This window comes from Pristiophorus japonicus, chromosome 3 (assembly GCF_044704955.1).
Source record: "Pristiophorus japonicus isolate sPriJap1 chromosome 3, sPriJap1.hap1, whole genome shotgun sequence".
Taxonomy (NCBI): domain Eukaryota; kingdom Metazoa; phylum Chordata; class Chondrichthyes; family Pristiophoridae; genus Pristiophorus; species Pristiophorus japonicus.
The window spans coordinates 172,542,848-172,562,200 of NC_091979.1; the positions used below are offsets into that span (position 1 = coordinate 172,542,848).

The window sequence follows — 19,353 nt, forward strand, 5'->3', positions numbered from 1 at the left end:
TCAATGACTTATGTACCATGACACCCAGGTCACGCTGCACCTCCCCTTTTCCTAATCTGTCGCCATTCAGAGAATATTCTGCCTTCCTGTTTTTGCCACTCTTGGGAAATCAAGGGATATGGGGATGAGGCGGGAAAGTGGACTTGAGGTCAAAGATTAGCATGATCTTATTGAATCGCGGAGCAGGCTCAAGGGGCCGTATGGCCTACTCCTGCTCCTAATTCTTACATTATTATGTTATTATACAGCCATTGCTATAAAGGATTTTTTGCCACCTAGTCACATAATACAATGCCACAATTCTTATCTCAGACTATCAGTTTAGTATTTTGGGGTGTTTTGAGCTTGAGATTTGCGTTTTCATGCACATTCACTCGTGTGAACTGAACCACAAGTTTAAAATTTTGTGCTTGGAAATCTGTCGTCAGTATGTAAGAGTTTATCTCTGGAACAAAGTGCTTCCACCAATGAGTAAGATTCAACAGCAAGGTCTTGGCTCAAGGTTCAGATTTTTTTTTTTAAACTTGTTGCTCATCGAGTATCCCACGATGTGTTCAACGAAAACAATCGGCAGCTTTTTCACAAAAAAAATACAAGATTCTCACCCGTCCCCCAAAAGTTATGCTATCACTGTTCTATAGAATATCACCAAGTCTCTCACTGATACGAGTGCATCTCCATCCTCCAACGTGAAGTACAACATTCGTACAATATTATTAGTGCATTGAATTACTAAAAACCATCAGAAATGGTGGCTGTCCTAGAACTGGATGCTATAACAGACACAAGAAAAAGCACATTTTATTAATAGTTATGGCCCTGAAATTCCAGCCTCACCGGGTCCGAACGAAGTTTTTCCGATCTGTCAAGTTTCTGGCTTGACCGATCCTCCGCAGATCAGGAGCAAGGACATTTGTAAATGCAAATTTCCAATATTTACGCATGCAAAGGTCCTCAAAAATCTTGCGCCTGAAAAAGCAGGTGCATAGCCTACTTTTACAGGCGCAAGTGTTTTAAAAAACACAAAAACATATAAAAATAAAGTTATTGAAACATATTTTATTAAAAACCCTCCATACAACGGTAAGTTCATTTTAAAAAACTTTTTAAAAATTGGGAAAATATATATTTTTTATAGACATTAATAACTTTAATTTAAATGAATGTAGTGTATATTTTCTATTTTTTATTAGCGTTTTGGGTGTTTAGGGCTGTGTTTTGGGTGTTTGGGGCTGTTTTCAATCAATTAATAGGAGTTTAGGACCTTTCAGAACTCCTATTACTATGATACTTTACCTGATTGGCTGCCCAGAGCCATGTGACTCCAGCTCTAGGCCTGTGCTCATCCCGACGTGCACGTGCTGCGAGTGGCAGTCAGCTCAGGCCAGTCAGCTCAGGCCACAGCATCGGAAAATCAAATGTGGGCAGCAGCTTAAGGTAGGTGCGTATTTTTTCTCTAAAATGCCCGGGGGAAGGCCAAAACGGAATTTCAGGGCCATTATCAACAACTTATATTGAAATAACACTTTTAATGTAGAAAAACATCGCCATGCACTCACAGAAGAGCTATTACGAGAAATGACCAAACGCTTGGTCAATGAGGTGGGTTTTAAGGAGACTCGAAGGAAGAGAGGAAAGTGCAGAAGCAGAGGGGAATTCCAGAGCAAGGGGTCTAGGCAGCTGAAGGCACAGATGCCAATGGTGGGTGAAGGGAGGGGTGACTGACAGGGGGCCAGAGGTAAAGGAGCAGAGTGTTTCGGAGGTGGTGGGGAAGGGGAAGGAGCGGATTGTAGGGCTGGACAGTGGTGTAGATAGATGCGTGTTCAAATGCTCCCTGAAATTTCTATGATTTGTTTTTTTTTTAAATTTCGGACCACTTATTTTCTTTCCAAAAGAACATACTTGGATCACTTGATAAAACACAGAAACAGAAGAAGTTCTTCCAGAGATAGTCAGTTCCACAATTCAACTAGTGAAAACCAATTGCTCTTGCGCTTCTAAATGTTCACCGAGCTAGTGCAGTGAATGGTCATGAAATTATTGATAGACGAGCGACACATAACCGTCACTTGAACTTTGTGCTTTGGAGATTTCATCCCATAAAACTGTTTTTACTTTTCATTTGCATTATTTGAATTGTTAGAAAAATGGAAGCAATAAAGTTTCAGTCGAATCTTATTGTGAAATTCTTATTTGAAAAATAGAGCATTTGAAGTAGTTGTGTTTGGTCTGGCATGCGCCCACCCACCCACCCACCCCACCCCCAACACCCCACCCCCCACCCCCCCACCCCACCAGGAGTCATCTGTGTCAGTCATTAATGAAATATCTTTTTCCAGAACTTTCCAGTCAACAGGTTTTCTTGAAATAATTTTGAAAAACACAAGGGCAAATTTGAAATACATAATTGAGGTAAAATTTATGTCGTGTTTTTTTTAAAAAAAGAATGACATATCTGAGAGAGAGAGTGAGAGAGAGAGAGAGAGAAAAAGAGAGAGGGGTAAAAAGATTGGAAAGAGAAAAAGGCAAAGGAGAGCAGAAGACAGATAAAAGGGCGAGAGCTGAGAGGCGGTCTCCCACTACCGGCTCATGGGGATAGCAAATGGGAGTGGGTGGAGGGTTAAAGGTAATGCAGGTGACAACAAAACAAAGGACAGGAGAGGATTTGGGAGTTGATCAGGTACTTCAACATCATTGAGGTCGGGATAGTAATGGAGTGGTACAAAGGGAAGGGAGGGGTAGTAGGAAAGTGAAAGTGTACATGGGAATGGGAAAGGGTAGGAGACATGATGGGAATAAGGTGGTGCGGAGAGTCATGATGACTGGAGTAGGGGATGAGAATGGAGCGGCTGAGGGCAACATTTTCCCTGAAATCCCCAAATATAATCTGCAGCTGTTGATAGCTCTTGTTCCCACCAAACCCGGTTATACCACCCATCACCTCTCACAAAAAAAAAGGAAAGAAGGGAGAGAAGCACAAGCGTACAGAGAGAGAAACAAAAAGAATTAAGCAGAGAGAAAAAAGACGGAAACAAAAGAATAAAGACAGAGAAAGCAACAACAACACAAACCTGAGACAACATGCAATGCCACAGTCGACTGGCTAGCAATATATTAAAAATCTTATATTTGTGTTCACTTTGTCAACTTTACAATTATAAACCCAAAAGTCTCCATTTATAATGAAACTGCCCATTGTAAACTCATCAGGTTGAACCAAGGAGAAAATGTACGATTTGAAACTTCGGACTTAATTACATCTGTGTACTTTAGTCCAAAGATTGCCTGCGCCCTATATTACCGAAAGGCTGTGTGAGTGAGAGAGATAAGAAGTTACACTGTACTGATGCCATAATCTGAGAGAGCGAGAGCATGAGTTAGTGGGAAGGAGAGGATAGGGAAAAGAATGGGTACAATGGCTCAGCAGAAGCACAAGTAATGAGGTATGGGATGAGAATGGAGCCACATGGGGATACATTATACCAGAGTCACCCAACCCAAATACAGCCTGCAACTACTGATAGCTCCATTCGCCATCATACCAACCAACAGGTCACACCAAAAAGAGAAGAAAAGTCGGCAAAGAGAGAGAGAAGCAGAAGTTGAGAGGAGAGAGAGAGAGAGATAGAAGCAGAAGAGAAAAGATAGAGAGGCCGAAATTGCCCCACCCGATAAGGTCTCTGGCCGGCTGAAAGCTGCGGCGACGGGGTGGCGTGGAATGGCCTTCGACTCTCCATGGAGGGGCTGCCATTTTGTAAATTGCCTTTCGTGAATTTTGGAGCGGTGCCCGGGACCACTCCACCCATTTTCCCACCGTGGCGTGCACGCGCCAACCTCTTACCGACCAGCGGAGACCCCCCTCGGGAAATGGCGCCTTTCCCGGTATTGCCCCACGGGAGCAGCCCCACCGCCGGTCGGTGCCCCCAACAGATTTTTGTGTCAATGCACTCTTTGTAGCATGGCTGCTTGGCCGCTCTTAAAGGGTAGGGCGCACAGCTGCGGCCATGTTATTTTATTTTGTTAGCCGACTACCAGGTTGGCATGACAATTATGCCCCTTTAACTGATGGGGAGAGACGTTGTGGCGCCTCAGTGTGACACGGCATGCACGCGTCGCGCTGACATCATCAGCGCGGCGCTGATGACTGGTTGGAGTGGCGGACCCACTGCAAGGGCACTTCCGCCCCTCAGCCGCCACGACCTCTGCGCCGAGCCAAAAAAAATGTCCAAGTAGCGAATATCGACTGCATCTCCACCGCGTGGGTTGTGGCGGAGAAAAACTTCAAAAAACAGAGTGCGCCCCGTTTCGGGCAGAGGTCAATTTCTACCCCAGAGAGAAACAGCAATATGAAGATATCAGAGGGACATAGGCCTAGAAACCTGGGTACTTACCGCTCTCCGGGAAAGGCCCATTTCTTTAAAAAAAAGTGGCCGCCTCACTTCTGCCTGCCATTTTGGTGAGGGCCATAGCACTGCCGATAGCAGCATAGCCCTACAAATGCAAAACAGCAGAGCATATCAGTCGTTGTGGCATCAAGTCCGCGTTGCACGCTCTTCAAACTTGGACCTATGCACTGACTTTAACACTGACAGCTCAGAAAAGCGAGCGTGAAGTAGGCATAAAGAGACAAGCTGTTCCAGTACAGCAACACTGGCATCTACCCGATAATGTGAAAAACTGCCCAGGTATGTCGTATCCACAAAAAGCAGGACGAATCTAATCTGCCCTTTCAGACTACTCACAATAATCAGCAAAGTGATGCAAGGTATCGTCGACAGTGCTATGAAACAGGACTTGCTCATCGATAACCTGCTCACCGATGCTCAGTTCGCCAGGACCAGACCTCATTTCAGCCTTAATTAAAACAGGAACAAAAGAGCTGAATTCCAGAGATGTGGTGAGAGCGACTGCCCTCGACATCAAAGCAGCATTTCACTGAGTGTTATCTAGGAGCCCTAATAAAATTGAAGTCAATGAGAATCAGGGGAACGCTCTCCACTGGTTAGAGTCCTAGCGAGCACAAAGAAAGATGGTGTGGTTGTTGGAGGCCGATCAGTTCAGCCCCAGGTCATCGCTTAAGGAGTTCGTCGGGACAGTATTCTAGTTCCAACCATCCTCAGCTGCTTCATCAATGACCTTCCCTCCATCATAAATTCAGAGGTGGGGATGTTCGCTGATGATTGAACAGTGTTCAGTTCCATTTGAAGCTCCTCAGATAATGAAGCAGTCCTTGCTCGCATGCAGCAAGACCTAGACGACATTCAGGCTTGGGCTGATAAGTGGCAAGTAACTTTCACGCCACACAAGTACCAGGCAATGACTATCTCCCACAAGAGAGTCTAACCACCGCCCGTTGACATTGAACAGCATTACCATCACCGATTCCTGTACCAGCAACTTCCTGGGGGTCATCATTGACCAGAAATTTAACTGGACCAACCACATAAATGCTGTGGCTATAAGAGCAGGTCAGAGGCTGCGCATTCGGTGACGAGTATCACCTCATGATTCCCCAAAGCCTTTCCACCATCTACAAGGCATAAGTCAAGACTGTGATGGAATACTCTCCACTTGCCTGTATGATTGCAGCTCCAACAACACTCAAAGTTCGGCACCATCCAGGACAAAGCAGCCCGCTTGATTGGCACCCCATCCACCACCTTAAACATTCATTCCCTCCACACCAGCTCCACGTGTTTGCAGTGTGTACCATCTACAAGCAACTCGCCAAGGCTTCTTCAACAGCACCTCACAAACCTGTGACCTCTACCACCTAGATGGAAAATGGCAGCAGGTGCATGGGAACACAATCACCTCCAAGTTACAGACCACCTTGACTTGGAAATATATCACCGTTCCTTCATTGTCATTGGGTCAAAATCCTAGAACTCGCCCCCTAACAGTACTATCGGAGTACCTTCACCACACAACCTGCAGCGGTTCAAGGCGGCCGCACACCACCACTTTCTCAAGAGTAATTAGTGATGGGCAATAAATGTTGGCCTTGCCGGTGACACCCACATCCCAGGAAAAAATTTAAAAAAGACACTGCCAGCACTACTTAAATGAACATACAGTTCTTTCATCTAAGTTTGTATTTAAGCTTTTGGACTGGACTTCTAATATTTTATATAAGTAGTGGCTTGGTGCAATAGAAGGTAAAAGTTTTTAAAGCGTGCAGGGAGTGCTGCTGGACGCGTCAAAGGCTTTGAATTGTGAAGGAAGGCATCTGAAAAGAGAAAAAAATGCTGGAAATACTCAGCAGGTTAGGCAGCATCTGTGGAAAGAGAAACAGAGTTCACGTCTCAGGTCGAAATGCTGCCTGACCTGAGTATTTCCAGCAGTTTTGCTTTTATTTCAAATTTCCAGCATCCACTCGCAGAGGGAAGAGGAATATTCAAGAGGAGGAAGTAGATGGAGGGATGCAACCCAGACAGCCCCTTTCTGGCTGGGAAATTCGGGATGGAATCATCTGCCTGTGTACCAGTGACCAGAACCCCAATTGCCCTTTCAACATTTGACCTCTTGGCCACAATGCTGAAATACATGCCACCACAAAGCAAACTTTCCAATCCAACTTTATCCATCCAACATGCCATCAATAAATCAACTAATCATCCTTGTGCATTCCCTTAGTGACTATCATGTGTGCCTTTGCCTATCTTACTGATGTCACACGTGCTACTCCAGTGGCTGAAACATGGCTGGTAGAAGGCTGATGACTTTCAGTAGGGGACACTGCAGATGGCCTTGTTGGTCGACCTGGAGAAACTGGTAGCTGGGAGTGTCAAATCGTGTGATGGTGCTTCTTTTTTCTTCATTCTCTTCTTGGTCAACCATTGACTGGGCAGGCTGCATTTCTTAGGTGTGAAATAAGGAAGGCACAAGGGTGGATATGATGAGGGGAGGGCGGAAAAGCAAGAGGTGCATGCCAGAAGGAGGATAACATAATATCCTTTCAGTCCTGCTGCAGGCCAAGGGCTCAGCCATGCCCCCGCCAAGAATGGCCAGCACTGTCTTCCCAAGAGGTAAGGTGAAGCTAGGAATGGGAGGTGTGCCTCGTATTTGGTACAGATTGTTGGTTGTTGAGTGATATAGTGTTGGCATTGGGCGAGGGGGGGGAAGTTGGGCAACGAATGGTGTGCTAGGCTAGTGGTGCAGTTAGTCGAAGACGGCTTTTGAAGATCCATTCACCAACCCTGACCACTCAACTTCATCAAGCTTCTTTGGGCAATGGAGCCAGGTGGTGGGGGTGACACTGCTGGCAGTGATGGCCTCAGTGATCTTGTGCCACGTCGTTCTTTCTGGAGCGCCTCTTGGCCCTTATGGGTAGAGGACCTCTCATGCAGTGTTGACCCTCTGCACAAAGCTGCAGTGCTGCGTGAGAGACCCTGGGAGGCCCTTTCCTGGCTTGTTGAGCTATTTGTGTTAGTGCTGAAGCACTTTTACCATTTTTTTTTGTGTGGAAGGCAATTCAGCTTTTAAGAACTGAAGGCTACCATTTGGGAATTATTTTTAATGTTGATTTTTTCCAGAAGGCAGTTGAGCTCTAAGGGCTAAAAACTGCCCATTTTTAAACAAACTTTATTTTTTTCATTTTAGAAGGCAGTTCCCCTTTAAGGGACTGACACTGCTTTCTATAATGGATAAGCTAACTTTAAGATCATGCTGTTCTTGCTCCAGGGATGCTGCGACCACGCTATATTGCGCCTCCTGCTGAGAGCAGCACCCGAAAACCAGCCCCTACATGGTAAGTTTAGAAGTGCGCTAATATTTAACAGCAGGCAGCACCAAGATACCGGTGCTGCCTGCATAATTAATTCGGGTGGTCGTTAACTGCGGCCCGCAATTTTGGCAACTTTTCGGGGCACTGGAATTTTTAGCCCTATGTTATCTGACTTGCCATGTGCAATGCCACAGGAGATCAACTAATAGTACATATAATTTAATTGATCTCGTATGGCTTTATTTATGGGAAGTAAGTGGATGTGTTACTTTCAAAGGAGGTGCAGGATTTGTAAAGATGTGGTGGGGTGCAGGAGCATTTAAAGGCACAGGAGAAGTAAGCAGTTGTAGGAGGAAAAGTAGTGATTAGCTTGGAGACAGTTGTAAGTAGCTGAGGAGAAAAGCAGGGTGGGCAATATGAACCTGGTGAAGAGTGAAACGGCAGGGATGAGTAATCAGTACTTGGGGAGACTGAGATCAAATAATAAAGGTTTGCTGAGTTTCGGGTCTGGTAGAATATAAGAGTTTGCATAATTATCAGTCAATTGGAATAGTTATAGATTGCGTGATCTTTTTATATTTCTCATATCAAAAAGTGTAATACGAGAATGATTGACATCAAGTGCGTTTTAACACATCCTTTTAATTCATTATGAAGCTCCAGTTAGGCTGCATCTGGAGTACTGCATTCAGTTCTGGGCAGCCTTCAGGAAAGACATATTGGCTTTGGAAGGGGTGAGGAGCAGATTCGTCAGAATGATGCGATACTTACATGATTAAATTATAAGGACAGGTTGCATAGACTAGGCTTGTATTCCGTTGAGTATACAAGATTATGGGATGATCTAATTGAGGTGATTAATAGATATGATAGGATAGATCAAGAGAAACTATTTCCTCTGGTGGGAGAGTCCAGAACAAGGGGCATAATCTTAAAATTAAAGTTAGGCTGTACAGGGATGATATCAGGAAGCACTTCTTCACACAAAGGGTAGTGGAAGTCTGGAACTCACTCCCCCAAAATGCTGTTGAGGCTGGGGGTCAATAGAAAATTTCAAAACGGAGATCGCTAGATTTTTGTTAGGCAAGCTTATTAAGGGATGTGGAACCAAGGCGGGTAGATAGTGTTACGCTACATCAGGCATGATCTACGTGAATGATGGAACAGGGTCGAGGTGTTGAATGGCCTTCTCTGGTTCCTATTACTAATTTCTCTTCCATGGCATTTCTTGTAAGCAGTCGGAGGAAACAATGCTTTTTAAGGAATTAGTTCTTCTGTGGCATTGCACTCGGTAAGTGAAAAGTTATGTTGGTTGAGACAGGCTTATGATATAGGAAGGGACGTGGGAAAAATTAATGTGAATCAAATAGTAATGGGGAGAGTGGTGAGTAGACAAAAAGGAAGAAGAATTTGGGGGCAATGGATATGAGAGTATTTTCTAACCAACAAAACACAAGTGACTGTAATCTAAAGCTTTTGTACCACCTGAATTCAATACAGTTGCTTTTCCTTGGGTCAACACAATAACCTCAAATTATTTGACAGCATGAAAAAAATGTGAAGACAGACACTTTTTCTGCATCTTTCTGTGTGAGTAAATATCTTTCCCTGAAGTAAAAATCAAGTATTTGATTATTTATATCTGAAGATTTTTAAATTAATTTTGCATCTTTTCTGGTAGCTCTAACTATCCAGTCCATGAATCATGAACATTCCTCGTATAACAGTACAAAACTTTTATATACATGTTACTAACTTTTTAAACATAAAATAACCTCTGACAGAGGCTTAGAAGTAAAAATTAAGGGCTTAGTTTGAGTGTGAATCTAATCTTTAAATAAAACTGTTAAGATTCATTATCTAGCCAGTTTTCAAATTATTTGGAGAAACAAAGAAACTCAGACATTCTATTACAGTTTAATGAAAGAAACTTCAAGTTTTACAGAGAATTATCCTGATGTACTCTGGGAAATTCTGCCGTCTCTCCATGCTGACTGCAACAGATAGCAAGAGTTTCTATAGAAACATAGAAAATAGGTGCAGGAGTAGGCCATTCGGCCGTTCGAGCCTGCACCACACTTCAATATGATCATGGCTGATCATGCATTTCAGTACACCATTCCTGCTTTCTCTCCATACCCCTTGATCCCTTTAGCCGTGAGGGCCACATCTAATTCCCTGTTGAATAGATCTAACGAACTGGCCCCAACAACTTTCTGTGGTAGAGAATTCCACATGCCCACAACTCTCTGAGTGAAGAAGTTTCTCCTCATCTCGGTCCTAAATGGCTTACCTCTTATCGTTGGGCTGTGACCCCTGGTTCTGGACTTCCCCAACACTGGGAACATTCTTCCTGCATATAACCTGTCCAATCCCGTCAGAATTTTATGTGTTTCTATGAGATCCCCTCTCATTCTTCTAAATTCCATTGAATACAAGTCTAGTCGATCCAGTCTTTCTTCATATGTCAGTCCTGTCATCCCGGGAATCAGTCTGGTGAACCTTCGCTGCACTCCTTCAATAGCAAGAATGTCCTTCCTCAGATTAGGAGACCAAAACTGTACACAATATTCAAGGTGCGGCTTTACCAAGGCCCTGTACAACTGTAGTAAGACCTCCCTGCTCCTATACTGGAATCCTCTCGCTATGAAGGCCAACATGCCATTTGCCTTCTTCACCGCCTGCTGCACCTGTATGCCAACCTTCAATGACTGATGTACCATGACACCGAGGTCTCGTTGCACCTCTTACCATTTACCAATCTGTCACCATTCAGATAATAATCAGCCCTCCTGTTTTTACCACCAAAGTGGATAACCTCACATTTATCCACATTATACCGCATCTGTCCTGTATTTGCCCACTCACCTAACCTGTCCAAGTCACCCTGCACCCAATAGGTATACAAAAAGGAAAAGGGGGCTAAAGTAAATGTTGGTCCCTTGGAGGACGAGACCGGGGAATTAGTAATAGGGAACATGGAGATGGCAGAAACTCAGAACAAATATTTTGTATCAGTCTTTACTGTAGAGGACACTAACAATATCCCAACCGTGGATCATCAAGGGGCTTTAGGGGGGGAGGAAATTAATACAATCACAATCACTAAAGAGGTGGTACTCAGTAAGATAATGGCACTAAAGGCAGATAAATCCCCTGGAGCTGATGGCTTGCATCCTAGGGTCTTGAGAGAAGTAGCGGCAGGGATTGTGGATGCATTGGTTGTAATTTACCAAAATTCCCTGAATTCTGGGGAGGTCCTAGCAGATTGGAAAACTGCAGGTGTAATGCCCCTATTTAAAAAAGGAGGCAGACAAAAAACAGGAAACTATAGACCAGTTAGCCTAACTTCTGTGGTTGGGACAATGTTGGAGTCCATTATTAAAGAAGCAGTAGCAGGACATTTGGAAAAGCAAAATTTAGTCAGGCAGTCAGCATGGATTTATGAAGGGGAAGTCATGTTTGACAAATTTGCTGGAATTCTTGGAGGATATAACGAACAGGGTGGATAAAGGGGAACCAGTGGATGTGGTGTATTTGGACTTCCAGAAGGCATTTGATAAGGTGCCACATAAAAGGTTACTGCACAAGATAACAGTTCACGGGGTTGGGGATAATATATTAGCATGGATAGAGGATTGGCTAACTAACAGAGAACAGAGTCGGGATAAATGGTTCATTCTCTGGTTGGCAACCAGTAACTAGTGGGGTGCCGCAGGGATCAAGTGCTGAGACCCCAACTATTTACAATCTATATTAATGACTTGGAAGAAGGGACCGAGTGTAACGTAGCCAAGTTTGCTGACGATACAAAGGTGGGAGGAAAAGCAATGTATGAGGAGGACACAAAAAATCTGCAAAAGGACATAGACAGGCTAAGTGAGTGGGAAAAAATTTGGCAGATGGAGTATAATGTTGGAAAGTGTGAGGTCATGCACTTTGGCAGAAAAAAATCAAAGAGCAATTATTATTTAAATTGAGAAAGATTGCAAAGTGCCGCAGTACAGCGGGACCTGGGGGTACTTGTGCATGAAACACAAAAGGAAAGTATGCAGATACAGCAAGTGATCAGGAAGGCCAATGGTATCTTGGCCTTTATTGCAAAAGGGATGGAGTATAAAAGCAGGGAAGTCTTGCTACAGCTATACAAGGTATTGGTGAGGCCACACCTGGAATACTGAGTGCAGTTTTGGTTTCCATATTTACAAAAGGATATACTTGCTTTGGAAGATGTTCAGAGAAGGTTCACTCGGTTGATTCCGGAGATGAGGGGGTTGACTTATGAGGAAAGGTTGAGTAGGTTGAGCCTCTACTCATTGGAATTCAGAAGCATGAGAGGTGATCTTATCGAAACGTATAAGATTATGAGGGGGCTTGACAAGGTGGATGCAGAGAGGATGTTTCCACTGATTGGGGAGACTAGAACTAGAGGGCATGATCTTAGAATAAGGGGCTGCCCATTTAAAACAGATGAGAAATTTCTTCTGAGGGTTGTAAATCTGTGGAATTCGCTGCCTCAGAGAGCTGTGGAAACTGGGACACTGAATAAATTTAAGACAGAAAGACAATTTCTTAAACGATAAGGAGATAAGAGGTTATGGGGAGCGGCGGGGAAGTGGACCCTAGTCCATGATCAAATCAGCCATGATCTTATTGAATGGCGGAGCAGGCTCAAGGGGCCGTATGGCCTACTCCTGTTCCTATTTCTTATGTTCTTATATTCTTATCCAGGGAATGGCATGCTCAGAGTAAAAGCTGTCAAGGAAAGCATTACGTGCAAGCCCAGGCTTTTGTGTGAAGGCCATGCATTCAAATAAAACCAGTAATAAAGGTACTCAGACACAAAAATAATTGCGTTAAGTTTAAGCATGTTATTGTTAAGCATGTTATGTTAATCATGATAAAGTGCAACATCTCCATTGACACTTGGGAGTCCTTGGCCAAAGACCGCCCTAAGTGGAGGAAGTGCATCCGGGAGGGCGCTAAGCACTTCGGGTCTCATCGCCGGGAGCATGCAGAAATGAAGCGCAGGCAGCGGAAAGAGCGTGCGGCAAACCAGTTCCACCCACCCCTTCCCTCAACGACTATCTGTCCCACCTGTGACAGAGTCTGTTGGTCTCGTAGTGGACTGTTCAGCCACCTAAGAACTCATATTAAGAGTGAAAGCAAGTCTTCCTCGATTCCGAGAGACTGTCTATGATGATGATATTGGGTGGAAAATTGCCGTCGGAGGCTTCCTTCGTACGAACGCCTCCCGCCCCAAAAATAAAATCTACAAAAGTACCTGGTGGTCCCAGAGGAAAGTAGATTCGGAGGCTAGATTAGCTGGGCAGCACATGGGAAGATGTCTTTCAGGTACATACGTATGTACAAGCTAGAGTCATATGGGCCTGGACCACCAATCACTATGCAGTATTCTCACTGATAAAAATGGGAGCTCCGTTTGTACAGACTCTCATTACTATCAATGAGAAAAACTCCTAAAACACCAAAACACAGCATAATAAATAAAAACACCTCACATATTTAAAATTAATTGAAATAAAATGTAATTAAATGGTTTAGAAAAATATATTTTTTGGAATTTTTTTAAATAAGTGTTAAAAATAAACTTACCTTAATGGACAGGGTTTTTAATATAAAAATGAGTGTTTAAATTTAATTTTATATATCTTTTAAAACTCTTAAACAGGTGTAAATGTTTGAAGGACATTTTCTGGGCATGAGTTGGGCAAATAGCCCACTCTTTCCCGCACGAAAGTCCTTCTTCTGGGGATGCGGAGGATCTGTCAAGAGAAATCGTGACAAGATTGGAAAAGGTGGTTTTCAGCGCATGTGCATCGCGCCCCAAAAACCGATGAAATACAAAGGTTTTATCTTTATTGCATTAAAACCCTAATTTTCCATATTATAAATTGTAGTCAGAGGGAAAAATGAAAGCTTAAAGGATTTGACTGGTAGCCAGAGGAGAACTGGTGTGATGAGGTACAAGATCACCTTTCATTTTTTTTGCTGCTTTTTCAGTATCCTCCCAACTATTGGGTTAGAAACAAAATAATCTAGCTGCAATTTCTGAGGCAAGACCACCATTTACAGCAGCAACGAAAGTAAAGATGCATTTGTGTGACAGAAACAGCACGATACTATTATAATGAAGTGATTATTAATCAACTGTAAATTAAGGACCAAACCATTGAGGAAACTGTTGTAGAGATTTTGTCAAAGAATTCTTACCGTGAGTAAGATGTCCACAATCCTCTGCTGATGTTCCACTGCTTGTTTATCATTTCTAAAGTCTTCAAATGTCTATTTAAAACAAGACACATCATTCAAATTTCACGAGAATTTATTGAGATTTTTGGGAGAAGAAATAAAGGAAAAGTAAACTTTCCTTCATTCTGAATGTTATACTACTCCCCTTTAAGGGTTTCTCATTGCATCTTAATCTCCTTTAACCAGGAGAAAAATGATCCGAGTGACAGATATCTCCACAACTATCAACATTGCTCCATAATTGACAGAAGCGACACTATAATATGGCGAAGCTGGGCTATGCCAGCCTTTCAAATTAGATGAAACCCAACCATTATTCCTCTCAAATTTGTAGAAAAAATAAATTGACAGCAGAAATAGATATTGGCCCTGAAATTCTGATGTCCCGGGTCCGTACGAAGTTCCTACGGACCTGGGAAGGCATCGGAAAAGCCGGGTTTCAGCGCATGCGCTGAAAACCGGCTTTTCTGATCTATCAAGTTTCTGGCTTGACAGATCTCACGCATATCGGGAGCGAGGACACTTGCAGGGCAAGATTACCGATATTTACGAATATCTTGCCCTGCAAATGTCCTTTAAAATCTTGCGCCTAAAAAAGCAGGCGTATAGCCTACTTTTACAGGCGTGAGTGTTTAAAAATACATAAAAACATTAAAATTAAAAAAAACATATGAAAACATACTTTGTTAAAAACCCTCCTCATTACTGTAAGTTTATTTTAAGGCATCTTTAAAAAAAGCTGTGTATTTTTCTATTTTTTATTGATTTTGTATGTGTTGGGGGACAGGGGGGGTTCTCATTCATAATAATGGGAACTCCAACTTACGGAGTTCCCATTATTATGAATGAGAAAATATGGTACCTTGATTGGCTGCCCAGAGCCATGTGACTGTAGCTCCAGCCCTGCGCACGTCCTGACGTGCACGCGCTCCGATGAGTAGGAGTGAAGGCCTCAGGCTCGGAAGTTCGAGCGGGCGCAGCAACAACAGGTAAGTGCGCAGTTTTTTACTTTTTTTCTTTAGTTTTCCCACGGGAAGACCTCTATTGGAATTTCAGGCCCTAAAAATTGTAAGGCAGTTTATCTGCACTAGAATACCATACATAGGGTATTACACCATGGGACCAAATGGTAGCTCTTTTTTCAACAATCTGAATGCATATTTGAGCTAAGTTTTAAATGTGTAACATGCAATTGCTTGTGATGGGAAAGCAATCTGCAATGACTATACAATTCTGATTGTTTAAATTTAAATATTCTGTTTCTTAATGGATTTTTTTGCCGGCTGTTAGTATTTAATCCAATACAGTCCACTTCTTTGCTTCTTCTGCTTTGGGCGCAATCGGGAAATTGCTCCCAAAATACATTTAAAATTGCACTGGTTAGGTTACAGTTCAGGTTTCCGGTAAAACATTTACATAATCACAAACATAAAATCTTTCATGAACCAGCGCAATTGGCAGCGTAATAGAATGTAATTATTCCTTTTTTTCTTTCCATTAAAAAGATTTGAGCGATAACCAGGTGCAGTTTTGGTCATATAGCTGAAAATGCATTCATCACCAAAAATAAGTATTCTTAATAAAAGAGTCCAGTCCTTCACCTGTGAGTAACTTGATTTAAAAGGAGTTAAAAAAAATATGCTGAACCATTTAATAGTTTCATTTGTGTACTCTAGTCAGTTCGAAATAATTTTTGATATGAAAGAACTTTCAAAACATGCCTATTCGTGCCTGTGTGTCTAAGAAAATGATCACAATTTCAAGAGCCTTCCTGAACCAGCAGAACCTTGCAATTTCAGCTGTGGGTGGGGCCTGATCCAGACCTGATGCCGGTGAGTCTTGCACCAGCATAAATGATCACGGAAAACACAAACTTAAGTTGTCTGCGCATAACTCATTTACGATTAAAATTCCCGACTTTCTGCACTGGATCGGCTGATTGTGTTGGAATCTGGGCACAAAACTGGAGGAAATAAGTGGAGACTCTGCCCCAATGAGCCTGTAACATGACTGTAAAATGCAAATCAGTATGAATGTCAACAAATCACATTTTATTAAATTTATCAGTCTCATACTTTGCAGGTTTGGAGAAGTGTTTCTTAACATTTAAAAATATACACTTAAAATATTAGATTTAAACTACTGTTTATAACAAGGTGAATAAATTCAGCCTTGCTCTTCGTATCCAGTTAATTTTGTGGCATCATTCAGGGGAAAGCGCACTGGAAGAGAAAAAATCATCACAATCTTGGTCAAGTTCTCGGCTGTCTGTAAACTAAAGCAGCTTAATGATTCATACCTGGCCTCATCTCACTAACGTGTTTTTCTGGCCATCTTTGGAAAGATTTCAGAAGCACATAAGAACATGGCAAAAAAAACTGAAGTCAATGGAAAAAAAAGATCAGGAGAGGTGAATAAGGGGAGGCTGATCTGACATCGGCCATTATACACTATTACCAAAAGTTAAAATAACTCCCAGTGTCCGGTTAACATAAGAACTTAAGAATTAGGAGCAGGATCAGGCCATTCGGCCCCTCGAGCCTGCTCTGCCATTCAATATCATGGCTGATGTGCTACCTCAACTCCACTTTCCTGCACGATCCTCATATCCCTTGATTCCCTTAATATCCAAAAATCTATCAATCTCTGTTTATTATAAAGGAGCCGAAATAGTTACACCTGTGGGTTATCCATTCAAAGTTAGATATTGGAGAATATGGATTTGCTCCTAAATGCAAGATATGCAGAGCGCTTACAGGAGAGACCTGCATCACTGAATTCAAGCAAATATCTAAGACAGACCTGAAATTTGCAACAAACACTTTATCACATCCTAAACCACATCCCAAAGCACCTCACAGCCATCAATTTCATGCTCTGTTCAATGCAAGCATCAATGCATTATATGGTTTAGATGCTTGACAATGTTTACAAGTTGATTGATAGTTATGGTACAATTTATTATTTAATTATTGGGAAGCAATCATCACTTTTGTATGCTAATAAGCACACAGCTGTATTTCAAGTATGCACGTTTACTAAAGCAGTGGAGCGTGAAATTATTATAAACCATTTTAGCTTCCTTGTAACATTTTAATTCACTCTACCATTTTTCTGAATTAGCATTCTGTCATACTAGCATCACTGCACAACAATATGTACTCAGGCATAATTACAGTGGTACAATTAGCAAGATGTTTGGCATTTAGCGAATGGGAGCACGGAACTGCAGTTAAAGTAAAACTAATCTCCAGTTTCTGTTCAAATCAAGGGCTATGTATATCTCTTCATGTTTCAGCCTTAGCATGAAAATTATTTACTTTGTAACTGTTAAGGGAAAGGATTTCTATATTCAATCAATTTGGAAACATAAATGGCAAATTACCATAAAATTGAGACATAGAAATTATTGTTAAACTCTTTAAAAAAAAACTTAAAATACTGCAAGGAGAATGAATGAGACTCAGTACAGCTACTTTACATCAACAGCCAAATAATCCTATCCTACCAGCAAACATACATTAAAATATCCAAATTTAGATTTCATGCACAGGAAATTAGAATCTGCTTAATTTAATCTGCACAATACTGTCGATACTCTTTCCCACTGCTGCCTATGCTCAATTTTGAACTTCAATGATTTAAAAACAAAAAATGAACATAAATGTTTTATTCTGGCAACGCTTTGATTTTAAAATACTCAGCCTTGCATTCAAATCCCTCCATGGTCTCATAAAAACATAAGGACATAAGAAATAGGAACAGGAGTAGACCATATGGCCCCTTGAGCCTGCTCCGCTATTTAATATCATGGCTGATCCGATCATGGACTCAGGTCCACTTCCCCGCCCACTCCCCTTAACCTTTATCCCCTCGTTTCAGAAACTGTCCATTTCTGTCTTAAATTTTTTCAATGTCCCAGCTTCCACAGCTCTCTGAGGCAGTGAATTTCACAGATTTACAACCCTGAGAGAAGAAATTTCTCCTCATCTCTGTTTTAAATGGACGGCCCCTTATTCTAAGATTATGTCCTCTAGTTCTAGTCTCCCCCATCAGTGTAAATATCCTCTCTGCATCCACCTTGTCAAACCCCCTCATAATCTTATACGTTTCGATAAGATCACCTCTCATTCTTCTGAATTCCAATGAGTAGAGGCCCAACCTACTCAACCTTTCCTCATAAGTCAACCTCCTCATCTCCTGAATCAACCGAGTGAACCTTCTCTGAACTGCCTCCAAAGCAAGTATATTCTTTCGTAAATATCTCACCCCTTCCTATCTCTGTAATCTCCTCCAGCCCCACAACCCTCCGAGATCTCTGCACCCCACCAATTCTGGCCTCCTGAACATCCCCAAGTTTATTCACTCCACCACTGCTGGCCATGCCTTCAGCTGCTGAGGCCCTAAGCTCTGGAATTCCCTCCCTACACCCCGCCGCCTCTCTACCCCTTTAAGACACTACTTAAAACCTAGAGTAAGGAAGGACATTAGCGTGGATGATGTGGAACCTATATGGGTAGAGCTGCGAAACACAAAAAGGCAGAAAACGTTAGTGGGAGTCATGTACAGGCCACCAAACAGTCGTAGTGAGGTTGGGGATGGAATCAAACAGGAAATTAGGGATGCGTGCAATAAAGGTACAGCAGTTATGGGTGACTTTAATCTACATATTGATTGGACTAACCAAACTGGTAGCAATACGGTGGAGGAGGATGTCCTGGAGTGTATAAGGGATGGTTTTCTAGACCAATATGTCGAGGAACCAACTAGAGAGCAGGCCATCCTAGACTGGGTCTTGTGTAACGAGAGGGGATTAATTAGCAATCTGGTTGTGCGGGGCCCCTTGGGGAAGAGTGACCATAATATGGTAGAATTCTTCATTAAGATGGAGAGTGACATAATGAATTCAGAGACGAGGGCCTTGAACTTAAAGAAAGGAAACTTCGACGGTATGAGATGTGAATTGGCTAGGATAGACTGGAGAATGATACTTAAAGGGCTGACAGTGGATAGGCAATGGCAGACATTTAAATATCACATGGGTGAACTACAACAATTGTACATCCCTGTGTGGCGTAAGAATAGAAATGGGAAGGTGGCTCAACCGTGGCTAACAAGGGAAATGAGGAAAAGTGTTAAATCCAAGGAAGAGGCATATAAATTGGCAAGTAAAAGCAGCAAACCTGAGGACTGGGTGAAATTTAGAATCCAGCAGAGGAGGACTAAGGGTTTAATTAGGAGGGGGAAAATAGAGTATGAGAGTAAGCTTGCAGGGAACATAAAAACTCTCTCAAAAGCTTCTATAGATATGTGAAGAGAAAAAGATTAGTGAAGACTAATGTAGGTCTCTTGCA

The 19,353-nt window shown here is 42.4% G+C and overlaps 1 protein-coding gene across 1 annotated transcript in view; it reads right to left on the bottom strand.

Annotated features, from left to right (window-relative positions):
- The window catches only part of vps8 (VPS8 subunit of CORVET complex), a 961,193-nt gene that overhangs the window by 704,220 nt on the left and 237,620 nt on the right, over positions 1-19,353 (bottom strand). Inside the window, exon 27 of the mRNA XM_070876055.1 lies at positions 13,961-14,032. Within this exon, the coding sequence (XP_070732156.1) occupies positions 13,961-14,032 (72 nt within the window). The remainder of the gene's footprint in view (positions 1-13,960; positions 14,033-19,353) is intronic.